Source organism: Coregonus clupeaformis, chromosome 30 (genome assembly GCF_020615455.1).
Source record: "Coregonus clupeaformis isolate EN_2021a chromosome 30, ASM2061545v1, whole genome shotgun sequence".
NCBI lineage: Eukaryota > Metazoa > Chordata > Actinopteri > Salmoniformes > Salmonidae > Coregonus > Coregonus clupeaformis.
In genome coordinates this window covers 11,896,066-11,915,585 of record NC_059221.1, presented here as the reverse complement: position 1 = coordinate 11,915,585, position 19,520 = coordinate 11,896,066, and the positions used below count along the sequence as shown (strand labels likewise).

Sequence of the window (19,520 nt, the reverse complement as noted above, 5' to 3'; positions counted from 1 at the left end):
CTACAACATAACCACAACATTACTTACCCCCTGCAAAAATACCACAACATTACTACAACATAATCCCAAAATTACCTCCTGCAACATTACAATGACATCATTATCAAGAGATAAACTCTGGGTGCATCTAAAATGGCACCCTATTCTTTATCGTGTACTACCTTTCATCAGAGCCATATTTATGTACCAGGTTCTCATGACAACATATTCATTAAACATTTGGCTAACTAACTCTCTGTTCACTCACCTCTTTGCTGTTCTCATTCTCCGACTCGCTACTGAAGTCCTCGGTGTTGAGGTTCTCGAAGTCGGACTCTCCGACCGCGATGGGAACGCACACGGTCAGGTTAGGGTTGTGGATGAAGGACATGTGGTCCTCGTCGATCATGTACTTCCCGACGCTGCTCCCTATACCACTAGTGGTGCCGTTACCATTCTTGGTGTAGTCCAGGTCGCGGTTGATATCCACACCACTGTGGTTGGCGATACAGTTCAGTTTCTTGTTGTACATGTCGTCTAAAGGTTTCTGTTCATCCTCCACCGGTGGCTTCTTGGTCAAGCTGAGCACCAACTCTGCCAGCTTGATCTTGAACCAGGCGATGCCCTTCTTGATGCGGATGACGGAGATCTGAAGGTTGTTCATCTCTCCGTCGTCGTCTGTTGCGGCTAAGTTGTCTGCGCTGAACGAGGACAGCAGCAAGGCAAGGAAAAGGTTCAACACCTATAGGGAGGAGAGGAGACACACACTGGGTCAGACGTGAGGGTGGATCTGGTATGGCCAACGGAGATGTGTGTACACATGGGACCTGGTATGTGTAGTATAACGAATCTGGTGTTCATAAGACAGCAAACTGCTCCCAGAGAGTTACGTTTCTATGGGCCAGTGATTACGGTCACTGCCCTCGGTTATGGCGACCGCGGTTTGAGAACCATCAGGGTAGCATTGTTACAAAGACACACTCTGGGGACACTTACCACCAAGTTCCCGATGACCATGACCATCATGAAGACGATGAGACACATGCCCTGTCCGGCCACCTCCATGCAGTCCCACATGGTCTCAATCCACTCCCCGCACAGCACCCGGAACACCATCAAGAACGAGTGGAAGAAGTCGTGCATGTGCCAGCGGGGCAGCTTACAGTCCAGGGCGATCTTACACACACAGTCCTTGTAGTTCTTGCCGAACAGCTGCATACCGACCACGGCAAAGATGAAGACGATGAGCGCTAAGACGAGGGTCAGGTTTCCCAGGGCGCCCACAGAGTTCCCGATGATCTTGATCAGCATGTTGAGTGTGGGCCACGACTTGGCCAGTTTAAACACTCTTAGCTGAGAGAGGGGCATGGAAGAGAGTGATGGAGAGGGGAGGGGGAAGAAAGAGAGGGAGGGAGGAAGAGAGGATGTGAGAATGACAGAAGAAGGGAGAGATGAAAATATTCATTATCAGCAGGGGGTTGAGTGATCAGTTCTGGTTGCAGCAATGGCTCTTGGGGTATTGGTATGGTAATTGATAGAGAGGTAGAAGTAGCAGTAGTTATGAAAACTAGCAGTACATAGACTAGTAAGGCAGTATATATAGTAAGTTGTATTGCACACAAGTAAATGTATCACTGCAACAGACAGTGCTGTAGTTGAGCAACACCATGTAATCAATCAGTGTGTGAATCAATGCACACTGTGGAATTGATATGATTTGTGTACACAACTGACAGACGTATATTTTGGAGGAGGGCGGGGCTAAAAGACAGTTTACCAATCGGAATGATCTGAGCACAGACAGCCCCTCCACGTCAGCCAATGCCAGCTCCACTAACGACAGGGTCACAATGAAGCCGTCGAAGCAGTTCCACCCTTCCTGGAAGTAGTAGTAGGGATCCATGGCAACCAGCTTGGCAAACATCTCCACAGCAAAGATCCCTGTGAACACCTGGCAGGGACGGATAGAGGTCAGAGGTCAGTTAGAGTAACTGCTACTGAAACATTTACCTTTCAAAGCGACAAACAGAGGTCAGACGTACTGTAGGAACTCGTACTATAATTCCTTAAAAAAGTGAGCAGTGAGCACTACCTTAAATGGAAATTAAGGTAGCCCACTAGCAAGAGGCTAGCACTGTGTGTGTGTGTGTGTGTGTGTGTGTGTGTGTGTGTGTGTGTGTGTGTGTGTGTGTGTGTGTGTGTGTGTGTGTGTGTGTGTGTGTGTGTGTGTGTGTGTGTGCGTTTGTGTGTGTGAAGATGATCTTTTTAAAATTTTAAATGTTTCTATTTCACAACAAATACACACTGGTCTAATATGTAAAAGACTGATCTCACAATTTACTGAAAGTGATACATTTTTCAGCTGCTGTAAATTGATCAAACCGCTGCTATCAATATCAATATCCTAACCATACCACAGAAAGAGAGACTGTGTTCTACTGATAAGCTATCCATGCTAACAACATTAACTAGTAGCTTTAGCTAACATGCTAACTAGACAGTGAAATCCTAATGTGCATCAGCTCTACTTTGATGGTGTTTCTGTCGAAATTGTAATGGTATCCATGATAACAGCATTAGCTAGTTGCTTTAGCTTTAGCTTGCATTAGCTAGTAGGCTTAAGGCCCTAAGCAATATGCTGAAATCCTATGTGCAGCTCAGGAATTTGACTCAGAAATGCTAATGTGAAGAAAAAAAACAGGTTGGGATTTCAGAAAGAAAGAGCCAGTCTTCAGGCACCATTTTAGAGGAGCTCATCGATCAAGCAGCATCAAATATGAATGTAGGCCTCCCACCAGCCTGGCAGGCAGCACAGAGACAGAGCAGGCAGCGTGAAGCAGAGTGCTGCCTGGGACAAGGAAACAGCAGCACAGAAGAATCATATGATAGGAGAGGAGGGGGGAGGGGGGGTTGAGAGAAAGGAGAGAGAGAGAGAGAGAGAGAGAGAGAGAGAGAGAGAGAGAGAGAGAGAGAGAGAGAGAGAGAGAGAGAGAGAGAGAGAGAGAGAGAGAGAGAGAGAGAGAGAGACAGACACTCCTACAGTATACAGGCCAGCCCCATGTAAGAAATGGGGAGAGAGAGGGGGGGGGAAAGAGAGGGAGAAAGGAGAGGAGCAGAGCGGAGAGGAGGAAAGCGAGAGAAGATAGAGGAAGAGAAGGGACGGTGGTACATGTACCATGGAAAGACACAAGGAAGACGTGTATAGATACAGGGAAACTAAGGTAGCTTAGTGGTTAAGAGCGTTGTGCCAGTAACTGAAAGGTTGCTGGTTCTAATCCCCGAGCCGACTAGGTGAAAAATCTGTCGATGTGCCCTTGAGCAAGGCACTTAACCCTAATTGCTCCTGTAAGTCGCTCTGGATAAGAGCGTCTGCTAAATGACGTAAATGTAAATGTAAATGATTTAGCTTTGACTAGCCAATGAAAGAACTGCCAATTATGTGTACCAAAATAACACAGCTCTCTCAGCAGACGACAGGGGACAAGATGTTATAAGAGGAGACGTCATTGTCAACGCACAACCACAAGGACGAGATAACGATCAAATGTCAGATTCTGTTCTTTTTTTTTATGAACACACTATCAATGGAGCTATGATGGGAAATACAACGGAAATAAGATAGAGAGTTGAAAGAGAGAGGCCTGGGGTGGTCACACTGTGGTCTAGCTCGGAGTTAGTGTCGCCGCCCCTGGTGCACACATATGAATCTGTCCCACTGCCTGTTTGACACACACTTCTCCTGTCTTTCCTGTCCCCTCTACTGACTGTCCTATCAAGTGGGTTGAATTATTTGAACTAAATACTAGAAAGTGTCTAATGTTACCATATACTTTCTAAGTTAATACCATGCAAATACTACACTACCGGTCAAAAGTTTTATAACACCTACTCATTCAAGGGTTTTTCTATATTTTTATTATTTTCTACATTGTAGAATAGTGAAGACATCAAAACTATGAAATAACACATATGGAATCATGTAGTAACCAAAAGTGTTAAAAAATCAAAATATATTTTATATTTCAGATTCTTCAAATAGCCACCCTTTGCTTTGATGACATCTTTGCACACTCTTGGCATTCTCTCAACCAGCGTCACCTGGAATGCTTTTCCAACAGTCTTGAAGGAGTTCCCACATATGCTGAGCACTTGCTGGCTGCTTTTCCTTCACTCTGCTGTCCGACTCATCCCAAACATCTCAATTTGGTTGATGTCGGAGGATTGTGGAGGCCAGGTCATCTGATGCAGCACTCCATCGCTCTCCTTCTTGGTAAAATAGCCCTTACACAGCCTGGAGGTGTGTTGGGTCATTGTCTTGTTGAAAAACAAATGATAGTCCCACTAAGCCCAAACCAGATGGGATGGTGTATCGCTGGAATGCTGTGGTAGACATGCTGGTTAAGACAGTGTCACCAGCAAAGCACCCCCACACCATAACACCTCCTCCTCCATGCTTTACGGTGGGAAATACACATGCGGAGATCATCCGTTCACCCACACCGCTTCTCACAAAGACACAGCGGTTGGAACCAAAAATCTCAAATTTGGACTCATCAGACCAAAGGACACATTTCCACCGGTCTAATGTCCATTTGCTCGTGTTTCTTGGCCCAAACAAGTCCCTTCTTCTTATTGGTGTCCTTTAGTAGTAGTGGTTTCTTTGCAGCAATTCGACCATGAAGGCCTGATTCACACAGTCCCCTCTGAACAGTTGATGTTGAGATGTGTCTGTTAGTTGAACTCTGTGAAGTATTTATTTGGGCTGCAATTTCTGAGGCTGGTAACTTATCCTCTGCAGCAGAGGTAACTCTGGGTCTTCCATTCCTGTGGCGGTCCTCATGAGAGCCAGTTTCATCATAGCGCTTGATGGTTTTTGCGACTGCACTTGAAGAAACTTTCAAAGTTCTTGAAATGTTCCGTATTGACTGACCTTCATGTCTTAAAGTAATGATGGACTGTCGTTTCTCTTTGCTTATTTGAGCTGTTCTTTCCATAATATGGACTTGGTCTTTTACCAAATAGGGCTATCTTCTGTATACCCCCCCTACCTTGTCACAACACAACTGATTGGCTCAAACGCATTAAGAAGGAAAGAAATTCCACAAATTAACTTTTAAGAAGGCACACCTGTTAATTGAAATACATTCCAGGTGACTAGCTCATGAAGCTGGTTGAGAGAATGCCAAGAGTGTGCAAAGCTGTCATCAAGGCAAAGGGTGGCTATTTGAAGAATCTCAAATCTAAAATATATTTTGATTTGTTTAACACTTATTTCGTTACTACATGATTCCATATGTGTTATTTCATAGTTTTGATGTCTTCACTATTATTCTACAATGTAGAAAATAGTAGAAATAAAGACAAACCCTTGAATGAGTAGGTGTTATAAAACTTTTGACCGGTAGTGTAGGTAAGTACTAGCTTAAAGTACCAGCTTACTTTCTAAAGGGGCACTTCACCATGTTTTAACCTCATATTCATTATCTCCAGCGCCATACCAGTGTCTACATGTGAATATGAGGTTAGAAAGTGATGAAGTGCCCCTTTAAGTACCAGCTTAAAACGCCTGTAAAATACCACACAAAAAAGAGATCCTCACCAGGTTTCCCACGTACAGCACCTCCTCAAAGTGCGGGGTCATGGGGTAGTGCTCCATTGCCATGAAGAGGGTGTTGAGGACGATACAGATGGTGATGGCCAGGTCCACGAATGGGTCCATGACGATCAGGTTGACGATCTCTTTGATCTTCAGCCAGATGGGACAACACTCCCAGATGAGGAAGATGTTGGAGAACTTATACCAGCAAGGTGGACAACTACGCTGAGACTCCTCCAGTTCTGAGAAAATTGATTAAGAGACCCGCAAGGAAAGGAATATATCAAAAATCCAAATAATAGAATAGTCCCCAACAGTGCAAATCCTGTCCACGCCCACCTGGCACTCTAAAAGGAAACTAAAGGAAACACTCAAAGTATTTGAAAGCAAACTGAGAGTTATTGACCCCAGGTCTGCTTTTGATACATGTTATAAAATAATAATATGTTCTGTTTATGTAATACATAATAATAATATGTCTGTTATGCAGTATCTGTCAGTACAAGAATGACAAGCTATAGATATAGATATAGGAGATGTATAACTGTTCGTCCAATAAGAGAGAAGGGCACCTCAGTTGAATCCCATTTGGGGATCAATAAAGTCTATCAATAAAGTCTTAACGTAAATATCTTATCTTAAAACAGTTAGATAAGGAAATAGCGAAATAGAAATAACTGTTCCTACCAAAAAAAGGCCTCTAAGGTAAGAGCCTGAGTAAGATCTGCCTATTTATTTCCCTACACTAACTTTTTGGTTTACACTCTCAGCTGAAAACATTAAAGCATGGAAATAGCTAGTTAGTTAGTGTAGGGAAATGAATAGTATGAAAATGTATGCACTCACTAACTGTAAGTCGCTCTGGATAAGAGCGTCTGCTAAATGACTAAAATGTCAAATGTAATAGTATAGGGGCAGTACCCTCCACTAGTGTGTTGGTGATGACGCTCATGACACTGTTGGCCCGCTCTTTCCTTCCGAAGGAGGTATTGAGCTGGTCCACAGACACCATCAGGGAACCAGACAGCTTCTTCTTCACCTCAACCTCAGTAGTGGGCTGCCAGGAGGAAGAAGAAGAATCAAGCACTGATGGTAGTCAAACCATGAACACCATCCCACAGCGCCATCGCTGGCCAGGGAGGGAAGCGCACTTGTAACAAGATTGAATTGGAAGGAGGGGTAGGCCTAGATTGGAGGTTGGTAATTCTTTGGTTGGCACAGCGGATAGTACTGTATTTGTCTTGTTGTCGATAGATGTTGAGAATATGTTGTGTGTAGAAACATGCAGGTCATATGCAGCCAGAGTGGGAGCAGTGGTATAGGGATATTTGTCTATTGTGACCTTATCGTCATTACAAAATACTTGAATAAGAGTTTAATATTCTGATATTGAGCAGGGAAGTGTTTTGTATTTGTGTGTGTATGTATTCACGGTGTGACTTACCTATTCTCTGAACTTGTAAAATAGGTTCCAACCATCATTACATCACATCCATTCTAACTAAATGTCCCCCTGCCTAAATGTTCCAATGCTGCCACTTTGGCCGTGTCCGAATACCCGTACTTGCGTTCTCAATAGTAGGCTGATTGGGTATGCGAAAATATAACGTTTTATAGTATGTGACATTTTGAAAATGTTGTATGGTTTAAATGCCAGGATGTCATACTCATTTCGACTATTGAGGAAGAAAAGCGTGTTTTCAGACCCACGTGTGTTTGACAACAGCTGATAATCAGATAAGAGGTCGCGCTATACCAAAATGAAGGAATGGCAGGAAACAACGCAATTGCGCATTAAGATGACGCCTTCTCAGTATGGGTGAGCCTAGTATGTTGATATTTGTTGCTTACTGCATACATTTATACTAAAGAGCACGTTCTAAATGGTATGTGCTATGAATAGTACATTAGCACATAGTATGTCGTTTTATTAAGTAGTAGGCAAGACAGATTTCGGACACAGCCTTTTTTCCACTTTCCAACCATTATCCTGTCCCTAACCCCATCCAAACTCAGAACTCCATACTATCTGATAGTAATCCATTTTCTATTTGACCCTGAAATATCACCTTCAAGTCCTGTAACAAATCCTGTAGCATTTGAGGAGAACATGGAGGGAAGAGTAGTCTGGTTACTGTAGGAGAACACTAGGAGAACACAGGGGCAACACTATTCGGATTGCGGTCGTTCCAGTCGTCATGCATTGAGCATGCACCAAGTCAAAGAGTAGGAGAGGATAGACATCATAGCCACTAGTTTGGTTGTTATCATGCTGGCTAATTCAGAAACATTGTACAAGACCTGGTAGAAGGGCAGGTCAAACTACCATGCTGCTTACTAGCAAGAGAGAAAGATTGGTTTGGTTTTTTCGTTTTGTTTTGTTTGGTTTCTTCACTGTTGATTGTTTGAAAAGGAAGGAAATAGTTCCGCTATTTTGAAGAGGGTTTTTACTTATGATGACTGTTATATGTGGTTGTTTATACCCATCTTAGTTGAATGCACTGACGTCGCTCTAAGATAAGAGTTTGCTAAATGACTAAAATGTTAAAGGGATAGTTCGAGATTTTGGCAATTAAGCCCTTTTTTCTACTTACCCAGAGTCAGATGAACTCATGGATACCATTATGTCTCTGTGTGCAGTTTGAAGGAAGTTGAAGGTAGTTTCTGGAGCCATCGCTAACTAGTGTTAGTGCAATGACTGGAAGTCTACAGGAGCAAGGGCCTAGTTGCCAAAATCTCTAACTATCCCTTTAATGTCAATGTAATGTAACACCATTTGGAGTGAGAAAATTAAAACGTTGAGATATAAAACAACAGTATGCTGGAAGTCACTGAAAACCCCAGTTATAAAGTAACAATAAGAACCTTTTTTTCTGATAAAGTAAACTAAAGTTTCTCTATTTTGCTTCTTTGGGTTGGGGGGGCAGCATAGCATACACTAGACACTAGGAGCAGGGGAGGAGGGAGAGCGCAGATAGCGCAGACATACGGACTTGCAAAGAAAAAAGTTGAGAAGAGAGACAGAGAGAATGAGAAAGTGAGGGAAGAGAGAAAGTTGGGAAAGAGAGAGTAAGAGAGAGAAAGAGGGGGCCATGCCTAGACGAGACGGGTCTGAGTTACTCATTGACTTCCTTACACTGTCGTCAGCAGATGCCTTATCTATTTTCACCTCAGGCAGAAGGCGTCCGCCGGTCCCCGGACTGATCAGAGACACCACGCCGTTGCAGTCCACCGTTGAGTTCCTCTTCCCGCCGCCGTGGTGGTAGCCCGTGTAGCTGCTCCGCCGGTACGGGCTGAACAGGGAGTCCCGCCTCTCCTCGCACTCCTCCACAGTGCTATGCTCGTCATCAGCAAACTCGTTCTCCGAGCCCACATCCTTGCCGCGGCCCTTGAAGCTGAAGATGCTGCTCTTGCTGTTGTGCCTCGACAGGAACGGCGAGCCTGGGATACTGAGGAGGGACTGCAAGGGACAAGAAGACAAGGAGATGAGGAGAGGAGAGGAGGAAACGAGAGGAGAGGAGGGTAAAAGACAGAGGAGAGGAGAGGAGAGGAGAGAGATTGATGTAGCTGTGTAAAACTCCTGACACAAAGCATACAAAAGAGCACTGAAGGTCGTGGGTTGAATCCCCACAACCACCTTTCCTACAATCTGTCCTCCTGCCATATCTCTTTATCTGTTTTAGTCCTGTCTACATCAGGGATCTCCAGCCATGTTCCTGGATGAGCTACCGTCCTGTAGGTTTTCGCTCCAACCCTAATCCAGTGCACCTGATTCTAATAATTAGCTGGTTGACAAGCTGAATCGGGTTAGTTACAACTGGGGTTGGAGTGAAAACCTACAGGAGGGTAGTTGTCCAGGAACAGGGTTGGAGAGCCCTGTTCTAAATTTAGCTTCAAAAACATGAAAGGAGGCTGGAATTCCCATAGAATTACATATAGAATTATAGGATCACTATGGGAATTCCAATCTCCTTGAGAGAAGAAAAGAGATGAGGGTGTTGTTTTTAGTGGGTCCGGTTGGTGAGGTATGATTGTAGCCAGTAGAGTGCGGTGCCCTCACACCCAGACCCTCAAGTCTGGTGAGCAGGACTTGATGGCTCACCGTGTCATATAATCAAATAATTAGGCGACTGACATCCTACCCCAGCAAGGTCAAACACAGGACAGTCAGACAGGAGTAACATACAGCTGAGCCCAACACTGCATGGGAAAATATGCACTTCCTGCTTCTACTTTGTGTTTTTCTTCTATGGGTACACTCAATATTGCCGCCAGTCCACGCATTGTCAGAACATTGATTTGAATGGGATTCTCCATTCTAGTTATTCTATGGAAATATGAGCTGTAGGCATCCTACTGTTCTCACTGTGAATCTGGACCTGTACTGTATCGATCCTCTTACTACTACGATCCTCTTACTAATGTTGCATATAGAATCCTCTTTCTTACTACTGTTATAAACATGTTCGCTCTGCTGATTTGACACGTTTATGGTCACAAGCCTGTGAGTACTCATCTGGTTAGAGGGCCAATTCTCTAATACTGTAGATGATGATGATGAACTCAGACAAAACCTTGTTCTAACACCAATAGAATTCACATGACTGCATCGCTTTGTGTTTAAATAACAGTTATCATCATAGGAGTACTGCCCTGTGTTGTTGAACAGATACAGTAACAGTACACTATGAAAGATGCCAGAGCAAAACCACACTGTGTGACTGCTCTTCTATCACTGAAACATTCATGTACTCACTGTTAATAATTCAAGCCTCGGATGCATGCTACTGTATCTTTAACTACAACAGCAGGTTATGATGCATGCTACTGTATATTTAGATACAACAAATATACGCACAGCACTGTATATGTTATGATGTTATAAACTGGTTCTAACCTTTAGCTACAACCAATATACTTTACACACTGTAGTAGGAGCCTTAAACAGATACATTACAAAGCTATAAATAGTGTTTATCTGAGTTTATTGCTCAAGGCTAAATGATCTATGCCCCAGAATGCATTACACCGTGACCTTCAACCTTCGTCATCTCACCTGGTTCATGATGGAAGACTTTCGACCCAACCGGTTGTCAGGGAAACGGAAGCGGCTCCTCTTGCTGCCGTCGTCTGACTCAGATTTGACGAACTTCTCGCAGTCCCCCTTCTCTTCCCTCTGTAACTGCTCTTTCTGGCGCCACTTCTTCTTGCGGTTGCGCCGCTCCTTGGCGCTCTTGGAGCTGAGCTTGGACATCTCTGACGAGCTACAGGACAGGTTCCCCCCACCGTCGTCCTCCGCTACGTCCTCCGACACCGTGCCTGCCGACGTCGCCATGGCATTGGCCTATCGCAGACCGCCGCACCGGGACAGAGAGAGTGAGAAAAACACCTGTCTGTGTCCAGCCCTCCTGAAGCCTAATTTATACCCTATGCAAACACGCAATGCATTTAGCTAGCTACTCAAAATGGCGATCCTGCGTAGTTTCATCAAGATACAAATTGCGGGGCTGCAGCTGCACTTGACTTACTTGGGGCTGTGCAAGTATGCCTATTTTTGCCAAGCAAGTATGCAAAATGGCCATTTTGCGTAGCTAGGCGTCAGAGATATGGCTGTACAGCTTATATCAGGCTAAACAGATTTAAACTAAGCATATGTGACAGACAGGGTTCGAACCCCGGTTTGCTGTGAGCCAGAAGAGTGCATTAGCCCGCTAAGCCAAAGCCTAGGCATTGGCTCAGGAAGCCCATGCAAATCTTCAGGTCTCAGGCAAGGTTACTCACCTCCGTCACAAACACAGTGAGGTATAGGAGCACTGTAACGAACACGGCTCCACTGCTTATATTAGGCACAACAGATTTAAACCAAAGAGACAGTCAAGGATAGGAGTGAAGTATAGTAAGCAGAGACAGTGGCAATAGAAAGACAAGCACATACAGTATACACAGAAAGCTGCTGAGAGACAGACAGAACCGACAGACAGACAGAACAGACAGACAGTCAGACAGAACCGACAGACCAGACAGAACAGACAGACAGACAGACAGACAGACAGACAGACAGACAGAACAGACAGAACAGACAGAACAGACAGAACAGACAGAACAGAACAGAACAGAACAGAACAGAACAGAACAGAACAGAACAGACAGACACTGACCTGTGCGGCCTCCTGCAGAGACAGTGACAACAGAGACAGAGAAACAAACACATATGACCAAACACATATGCACTATATCAGGAGAAGGGTGCCATTTGGCAACCCTCATAGACATGCTGCGACACAGAGACACTGGGATACTGACCTGTGCAGCCTCCTGCTGGTTCTTGATCTGCTCCAGCATGGCTTTGAACTCCGCCTCTTTTTGCTCTGCCTCCTCCATGGTGGCCTGGTTCTGCTCCTCATAGGCCATGGCCACCACAGCCAGGATCAGATTGACCAGGTAGAAGGATCCAACGAAGATCACCAGCACAAAGAAGATCATGTAGGTCTTCCCTGCTGCCCGCAGGGTCTGGGAGAGGAGAGAGAAGACAACAGAGGGTCAGATACATTGCTATTTAACCTATAACCCCTGACCTCTAAACCGAAAAACATCCCTTCCCTGCCATCCTCAGGGTCTGGAAGAGAACAGAGAGTACAGCAGAGAATCAGACACTTGTCACTCGTCCAGTCCTCCAGAAAAGGCCGTCACTTTGTTCCCCCTCCTCTACTCAGATCTTGTTCATTCCGATGATAACTGGCTCATATGACTTGGCTGTGAGGTTCATGTTGAGGTAGAGTTAGAGGTCAGAGGTCAGAGGTTATGTATCAGTTACTGAGTAGTCTTGAAGATATCCAGGCTGTGTAGAAATGTAGAATCTACTGTAACACTTCCTCACTTCAAAACATAATAATTTATATTTAGATTCCCTTCTGCTTACTAGAGCGTGATGCTGATTCGAATTCACTGTCATATACATTATGTACGCTGCATAAACAATGATTTATAACTGATTTGACACTAGGAAGTAGGAATTATTCTTGGGTGCACCAGACTGCATTTCGCTAGGTTCCCAGTGTGTGTTTGTGTGTGTGTGTTAGGTTCCCAGCATGGGCACAACCTGCCGTTATTCATCAAATGAAGCCCGACCCAATATCTGCATTTTGACCTCGTTTTCCATGCAGTGCAGTGGAAGCACACCCCACCAGCGAGCTAGCTAACACAAGCCCAATGATTTCAGTGGATTGGGATGCTATCCCCAGTAGAGAGAGGATTAAGAGTCTCAAGCAGAAAGAAGCAGAGAGCAGGAGGCAAAGAAAACTCCAACATACCTTTAAAACAGCCAGTCTCTTAAATGTTACATAATAGTATTTAGAATTCCATGTATGTGTTACATGACATGGCATGTACTACTTTTCTACTCTATAAATGGACAGACATTTTCCTTCTTTCTTGTCACAGAGGCAATATTTCAGTCTACTAAAAAAAAGTAGTCCACTTAGGGAATAGGTTGCCATTTTGGATGCACACTTAGTTCCCCTTTCAAAAGAGGGTGTACAGTATGGTCTGCACTAGGGCCCTTCAAAAGAGGATGTATGGTCTGTAGGGAGCAGAGTTAAAGGCAGAGACAGAGAGGACTTCCTGGGTTCTGGCAGAAGCAATTCCCTACCCCATCAATTATGGATGCGGTTTACATGTAGTGCTGGTAAGAATATTCAACACAACACACTGTGACTCCCCAGCAAGACAGAGTACCAGCACAAACTGACAAATGGACAGAAACTCTACTGTCCTCCTGTTCCCCACATAGTCTTCCCACTGACATTAGGACAGCAGAGTCCCTAAAATAACTAGCTTATTATGACCATGATATGCGGTTGGCTCTCATAGCTACCTTAAGTTTTACATGTACATTAAAAAATATATGTTTTACCTTAAGATGAATGCACTAACTGTAACTCTGCACTAACTCTGGATAAGAGCGTCTGCTAAATGACTAAAATGTAAATGTACTGCAGACCAAATATTCTACACACACACACCTGAGCCTACTCTGGATACAGCGCATATGAATCTTAAAACCTGGTAATGTTTGAGCAGGTAGTGTTTATTCATGCAAAATCTAAATGCTAGGTTGAACTATAGAATGTCTGATCTGATAATCTGATACAATACAATGGGAAATAAGTTGAGATCATTTCTCCGATTTTCCTCCTTGTACTGTAGTATCTTGATTTAAAACAGGACAGCACAAATATCCTTCTGGAATACAGATGAATGGTGACTTGAGTCTCCATATTAAGAAGCTCAGATGAGCGAACACTGGCACATGCACAGTAGATTTGGAGATCTGACCAAAAATAGTGTCTGTTCTGAGCTAAGAAGAGAGAAGAAGCCATCTAAACTGCATCCCAAATGGTACCCTATTCCCTTTATAGTGCACTACTTTAACCATAGCCCTATGGGCCCTGGTCAAAAGTAGCGCACTATGTAGGGAATAGGGTGCCATTTGGGACACAGGCGTAGTCTCCCTGATTGCCCTGACTGTAATCCCCAGGTTCATCTCTTCCTTTCCTTCTCCTCCCTCCGCCCACTCCTGCCCTCTCTGCTCTGTATGAGAAGGCCTAAGTGTTTCTTTCCACCATTACAGAGAACCTGCCTGGCTGAGGAGAGGGTCTACATCCCAAATGGCATCCTATTCCCTATATAGTACACTACTTTTGACCAGGGCCCATAGGGCTATGAAAAGTAGTGCACTATGGAATAGGGTGCCATTTGGGACACAGGCAGGATCTTCTGCTGAGCTGCAAGACAGGCAGCATGAGTCGAGCCAGGAGCCACAGTATGTATATTAAAATGCTGAGCTGTAAGACAGGACAAGTTGAGCTAAGAGCCACAATATGGAGATGAAGCTGCTTGGCTGCAAGACAGCGTGAGTTGAGCCAGGAGAACACAGTTTTTATATTAGACTGGAGGATGGGGAGTCATTGGGTCATACAGTAGCAGGTGGGAGGTGGGAGGGATATCTTTCTCTTGACAGGAATTCAGTGTTATTTCTAATAGCGGATGTCCTTGCTTATGTCTGAAATGGTATCCAATACCTATATATATATAGTGCACTACCATTTGCCAGTGCCAATTAGGCTCTGAGCAAAAGTAAAGTACACCAAAAACAAAAATATTGGTGGGTGATTATATTTGTCCTATTGAAAATGTGTTTTTTTACATATCCCACTCTCTCTGAGAGTGTATGACATAAAAATCCCAAGAAAATATATGGCCAAAAGTAGTGCACTATATAGGGAATAGGGTGCCATTTTCCCTGTATCTCAGGTATAAGGAATTACTATCCTCCCTTCCCCCAGGTGTTATTGCTATACTGTGCTGTAATCTATACTGTAATTGGGGGGAGGAAGTGTGTGAAGATGTAATGTAGCAATATGACCCAAAGGCAAGCAAATCGGCCAGCTGAATATGTGAACAAAGCATTTAGCGTTTGACTCAAAATCGAAAACCAAGGATGAACATGTGAAACAACAAGCCTGTCTCACCAGCATAGAGATACAATATCATTGATAGATACTGTATATCATAATGTTTACTGTATATAATACTGTATATCATACCGTATATCAGGGGTCGGCAACCTTTTTTGTGTAGAGTGCCAATTTACCCTACCATTTCTAACGATTTGCGTGCCAGTTATGATTTTAATATGTGCATTACAACTAATTGTGTCTATAGAATATTTAATTGCCCACAAATGGAAGAATTCTATAGCTCGCTAAACAAAGGCGCTGCCCATTAGCGCCACGGGCTTGATCTTGGAACACAGATTCTCTTGGTGAATGATACAGTGACATTTAACCACGGGGTGACCAATCTTATCTTCAATCAGCTTTTGCGAATCCTTTATGTGTAATAGCAAATATGTTTTTAATATCGACACCTCTCTCCTCAAAATGATCTGGGAAGGCTTTTTCTACATCTTCCCTAGTAGTACCATGCATGGGTTTTAGTCAAAGCAGCTCCTCGCGTACCTGCTCTGAGTCACAGTATCTTGCAACAACTGCCAGACGTGGAATGTCATTCACATCCACACTCTCATCAAGAGCCACACTAAACACAGGTGCATCTTTTAACGTTACAGTTTGCTGTGCCTTTACATTTTCAACCATCTTGGTAATGTGCCTTTCAACAGTTCTGGTAGACACAGGCATGTCTTTTATCTTTGAGATGATTGTGTCTTTGTTAGGCAATCCATCAAATAAAGCCTGCAAACTACTGAGGAAAGCCTCCTTGATATATTCCCCATTAGTAAATGGTTTTCCATGTTTAGCAGTGTACTGCGCAACTTTGTAGCTCCCCTATGTAGCTTGATTTTTGACTGCATGTAGATTTGTAAACACACTGCTTTGCTTTTCCTACCTGGACACGGCCCTCTTGATTCCTTCAGCCTTGTCCGCCTCATCCTTTAAGTTTTTCTCATGTCTCGTTTCAAAATGACGCCATACACTTAATGTCCAACAAACAACAGTTTTACAACAGAGAGCGCAAACAGGCCGGTCCTTCAGTAAAACAAATCCATATTCCTTTGTCCAAGAGGCAATAAATGAGCGGACATCTGCCTCATTTTTCTTTACTGATGACAAGGCAAATACCCTTGCGTGCCAAGGCTGCTGTATACCATACTGTATACTGTATATCATACTGTATACTGTATATCATACGGTATACTGTATGTGATATGTATATCATAATATATACTGTATATCGTACTGTATATCATAATGTATACTGTATATCATACTGTATATCATAATGTATACTGTATATCATACTGTATATCATAATGTATACTGTATATCATACTATATATCATCATGTATACCATATAGCATACTGTATATCATAATGTATACTGTATATCATACTGTATACTGTATTTCATACTGTATATCATAATGTATACTGTTTATCATAATGTATACTGTATATCATACTGTACATCATAATGTATACTGTATATCATACTGTATATCATACTGTATGTTCCATTTAATTCGGTGCTCACCAGCATGTAGAGGTTCTCCCAGAAGTCCTGTGTCATGAGTCTGAAGAGAGCCAGGAAAGCCCATCCAAAGCTATCGAAGCTGGTGTAGCCGTAGTTTGGATTCCTCCCAGCTTTCATGCAAGTGTAGCCCTCGGGGCAGCGGCTGGGTGGGGGAGAGGGGAGAGGGCAACACAGTCATACGATGACTGAGCATTATACTGTATACAGTGCTTTTCTGAAAATATTATTTTTCCACATTTTGTTACGTTACAGCCTTATTCGAAAATGTATTAGTCAACCTACACACAATACCCCATAATGACAAAGCAAAAACTGGTTTTTAGCAAATTTATAAAAACATAAGACTGAAATATCACATTTACATAAGTATTCAGACCCTTTACTCAGTACGTTGTTGAAGCACCTTTGGCAGCGATTACAGCCTCGAGTCTTCTTGGGTATGACGCTACAAGCGTGGCACACCTGTATTTGGGGAGTTTCTCCCATTCTTCTCTACAGATCCTCTCATGCTCTGTCAGGTTGGACGGGGAGCGTCGCTGCACAGCTATTTTCAGGTCTCTCCAGAAATGTTAGATCGGGTTCAAGTCCAGGCTCTGGCTGGGCAGAGACTTGCCCTGAAGCCACTCCTGCGTTGTCTTGGCTGTGTGCTTAGGGTCGTTGTCCTGTTGGAAGGTGAACCTTCGCCCCAGTCTGAGGTCCTGAGCGCTCTGGAGCAGGTTTTCATCAAGGATCTCTCTGTACTTTGCTGCGTTCATCTTTCCCTCGATCCTGACTAGTCTCCCAGTCCCTGCCGCTGAAAAACATCCCCACAGCATGATGCTGCCACCACCATGCTTCACCGTAGGGATAGTATTGGCCAGGTGATGAGCGGTGCCTGGTTTCCTCGGGATGTGACGCTTGGCATTCAGGCCAAAGAGTTCAATCTTGGTTTTATCAGACCAGAGAATCTTGTTTCTCATGGTCTGAGATTCCATTAGGTGCCTTTTGGCAAACTCCAAGCGGGCTGTCATGTGCCTTTTACTGAGGAGGGGCTTCCGTCTGGCCACTCTATCATAAAGGCCTGATTGGTGGAGTGCTGCAGAGATGGTTGTCCTTCTGGAAGGTTCTCCCATCTCCACAGAGGAACTCTGGAGCTCTATCAGAGTGACCATCGGGTTCTTGGTCACCTCCCTGACCAAGGCCCTTCTCCCCCGATTGCTCAGTTTGGCCGGGCGGCCAGCTCTAGGAAGAGTCTTGGTGGTTCCAAACTTCTTCCATTTAAGAATGATGGAGGCCACTGAAAATGTGAAGGGGTCTGAATACTTTCCGAATGCACTGTACATACAAAAACATCATGGCTGCCATATCGTACAGTTGTCTGGTTTAATAAAATAATAAGAGAAGAGTGGGTCTGAAGAGGAGAAGGACAGACAGACAGACAAGGAGACAGCGAGACAGACAGACAGACAGACAGACAGACAGACAGGCAGGCAGGCAGGCAGGCAGACAGACAGACAGACAGACAGACAGACAGACAGACAGACAGACAGACAGAGTAGCTACTCACCCAGAATCTGAGCTGTTGCCACATAAAAGGGCATCCAATTGTCCAGGCAGGAAGTAGAAATTGGCTGGTGAAAGAAACAAACACACACAGAACATCATCAGAATAACATCTCTTTCTAGCTATGTAGAGGGATATAGGACAACGTTTTCCAGAGAATTGAAACCTTTTGCTATGGTGTGCCACTGTGCCCTAAAGAACACAACCCTGGAGTGTTTGACTGTGACTAGGCTACTTACTGTCGTTATTGATGTATTCTTTCCAGTCGAAGCCTTTGCTGCCGTTGGCCAAGTAGTTCTCGGTGGAGTTGATTGGCCAAATCACGCATTTGTGCCGTAGGTTGCCCATGAAGAGCTGTAGTCCAATCAAAGCGAAGACACTGAGACAGAAGACCGTGAGGATCATAACGTCTGACAATTTCTTCACAGATTGGATTAGAGCACCGACAATGGTCTTCAGTCCTGGAGAGGGAGAAACACACACACACACACACACGGACGAACAGACAAACGTACGCACACACGCACAAACCAAAGAGGTGATGCAGAAGGTGTGTATACTCAAGGTGTCTTGAAGTTCCCAGACAAGGTGACTTTGCTATTTTTTAAAGGTGCTATAGCTACAGTAATGTAATGTACTGTACTATCCTGTCTGTTTTACTTTCATTCCTTCAGACATTATTCAACTTACAGTATATTGTGTGATGGGAATGGAGCCATTATAATACGCATATTAATCCCTAATGCCTGAGTTGGGTATTTAATCACATACAAAACAAATGTAAATGTTATCAGTATAATATACAGTTTATATTTAAGCAATAAGGCCCGAGGGGGTGTGGTATATGGCCAATATACCGCGGCTAAGGGCTGTTCTTATGCACGATGCAACACCTTAGCTCTGGTATATTGGCCATATATCATAAACCCCCGAAGTGCCTTATTACTATTATAAATTGTTTACCAACATAATTAGAGCAATACAAATGTTAGGTCATATCCGTGGTATACAGTCTGATATACCACGGCTGTCAGCCAATCAGCATTCAGGGCTCGAACCACCCAGTTTATAATATGTTATATATTATGTATACACTGAGTTTACAAAACATTAAGAACACCTGCTCTTTCCATGACATAGATTGACCAGGTGAATCCAGGTGAAAGCTATGATCCCTTATTGATGTCACTTGTTAAATCCACTTAAATCAGTGTAGATGAAGGGGAGGAGACAGGTTAAAGAAGGATTTTTAAGCCTTGAGACAATTGACACTTGTATTATGTATGTGTGCCATTCAGAGGGTGAATGGGCAGGACAAAAAATGTAAGTGCGTTTCAACGGGGTATGGT

The 19,520-nt window shown here is 43.8% G+C and overlaps 1 protein-coding gene across 11 annotated transcripts in view; it reads right to left on the bottom strand.

The window, feature by feature from the left end:
• The window catches only part of LOC121545897 (sodium channel protein type 8 subunit alpha), a 79,133-nt gene that overhangs the window by 24,981 nt on the left and 34,632 nt on the right, over nt 1-19,520 (bottom strand). For 3 of the 11 annotated variants that reach the window (XM_041856796.2, XM_041856795.2, XM_041856798.2), the window contains exons 7-20: nt 18,411-18,632; nt 18,175-18,238; nt 16,629-16,770; nt 11,879-12,085; nt 11,734-11,745; nt 10,632-10,919; nt 8,712-9,035; nt 7,645-7,665; nt 6,497-6,632; nt 5,579-5,817; nt 1,757-1,930; nt 976-1,332; nt 248-721; nt 28-30 (exon numbers count right to left, since the gene is read on the bottom strand). In XM_041856796.2, the coding sequence (XP_041712730.2) occupies nt 28-30; nt 248-721; nt 976-1,332; nt 1,757-1,930; nt 5,579-5,817; nt 6,497-6,632; nt 7,645-7,665; nt 8,712-9,035; nt 10,632-10,919; nt 11,734-11,745; nt 11,879-12,085; nt 16,629-16,770; nt 18,175-18,238; nt 18,411-18,632 (2,663 nt within the window). The remainder of the gene's footprint in view (nt 1-27; nt 31-247; nt 722-975; nt 1,333-1,756; nt 1,931-5,578; nt 5,818-6,496; nt 6,633-7,644; nt 7,666-8,711; nt 9,036-10,631; nt 10,920-11,733; nt 11,746-11,878; nt 12,086-16,628; nt 16,771-18,174; nt 18,239-18,410; nt 18,633-19,520) is intronic. The other 8 variants (XM_041856801.2, XM_041856800.2, XM_041856806.2 and 5 more) reach the window with 6 other exon arrangements.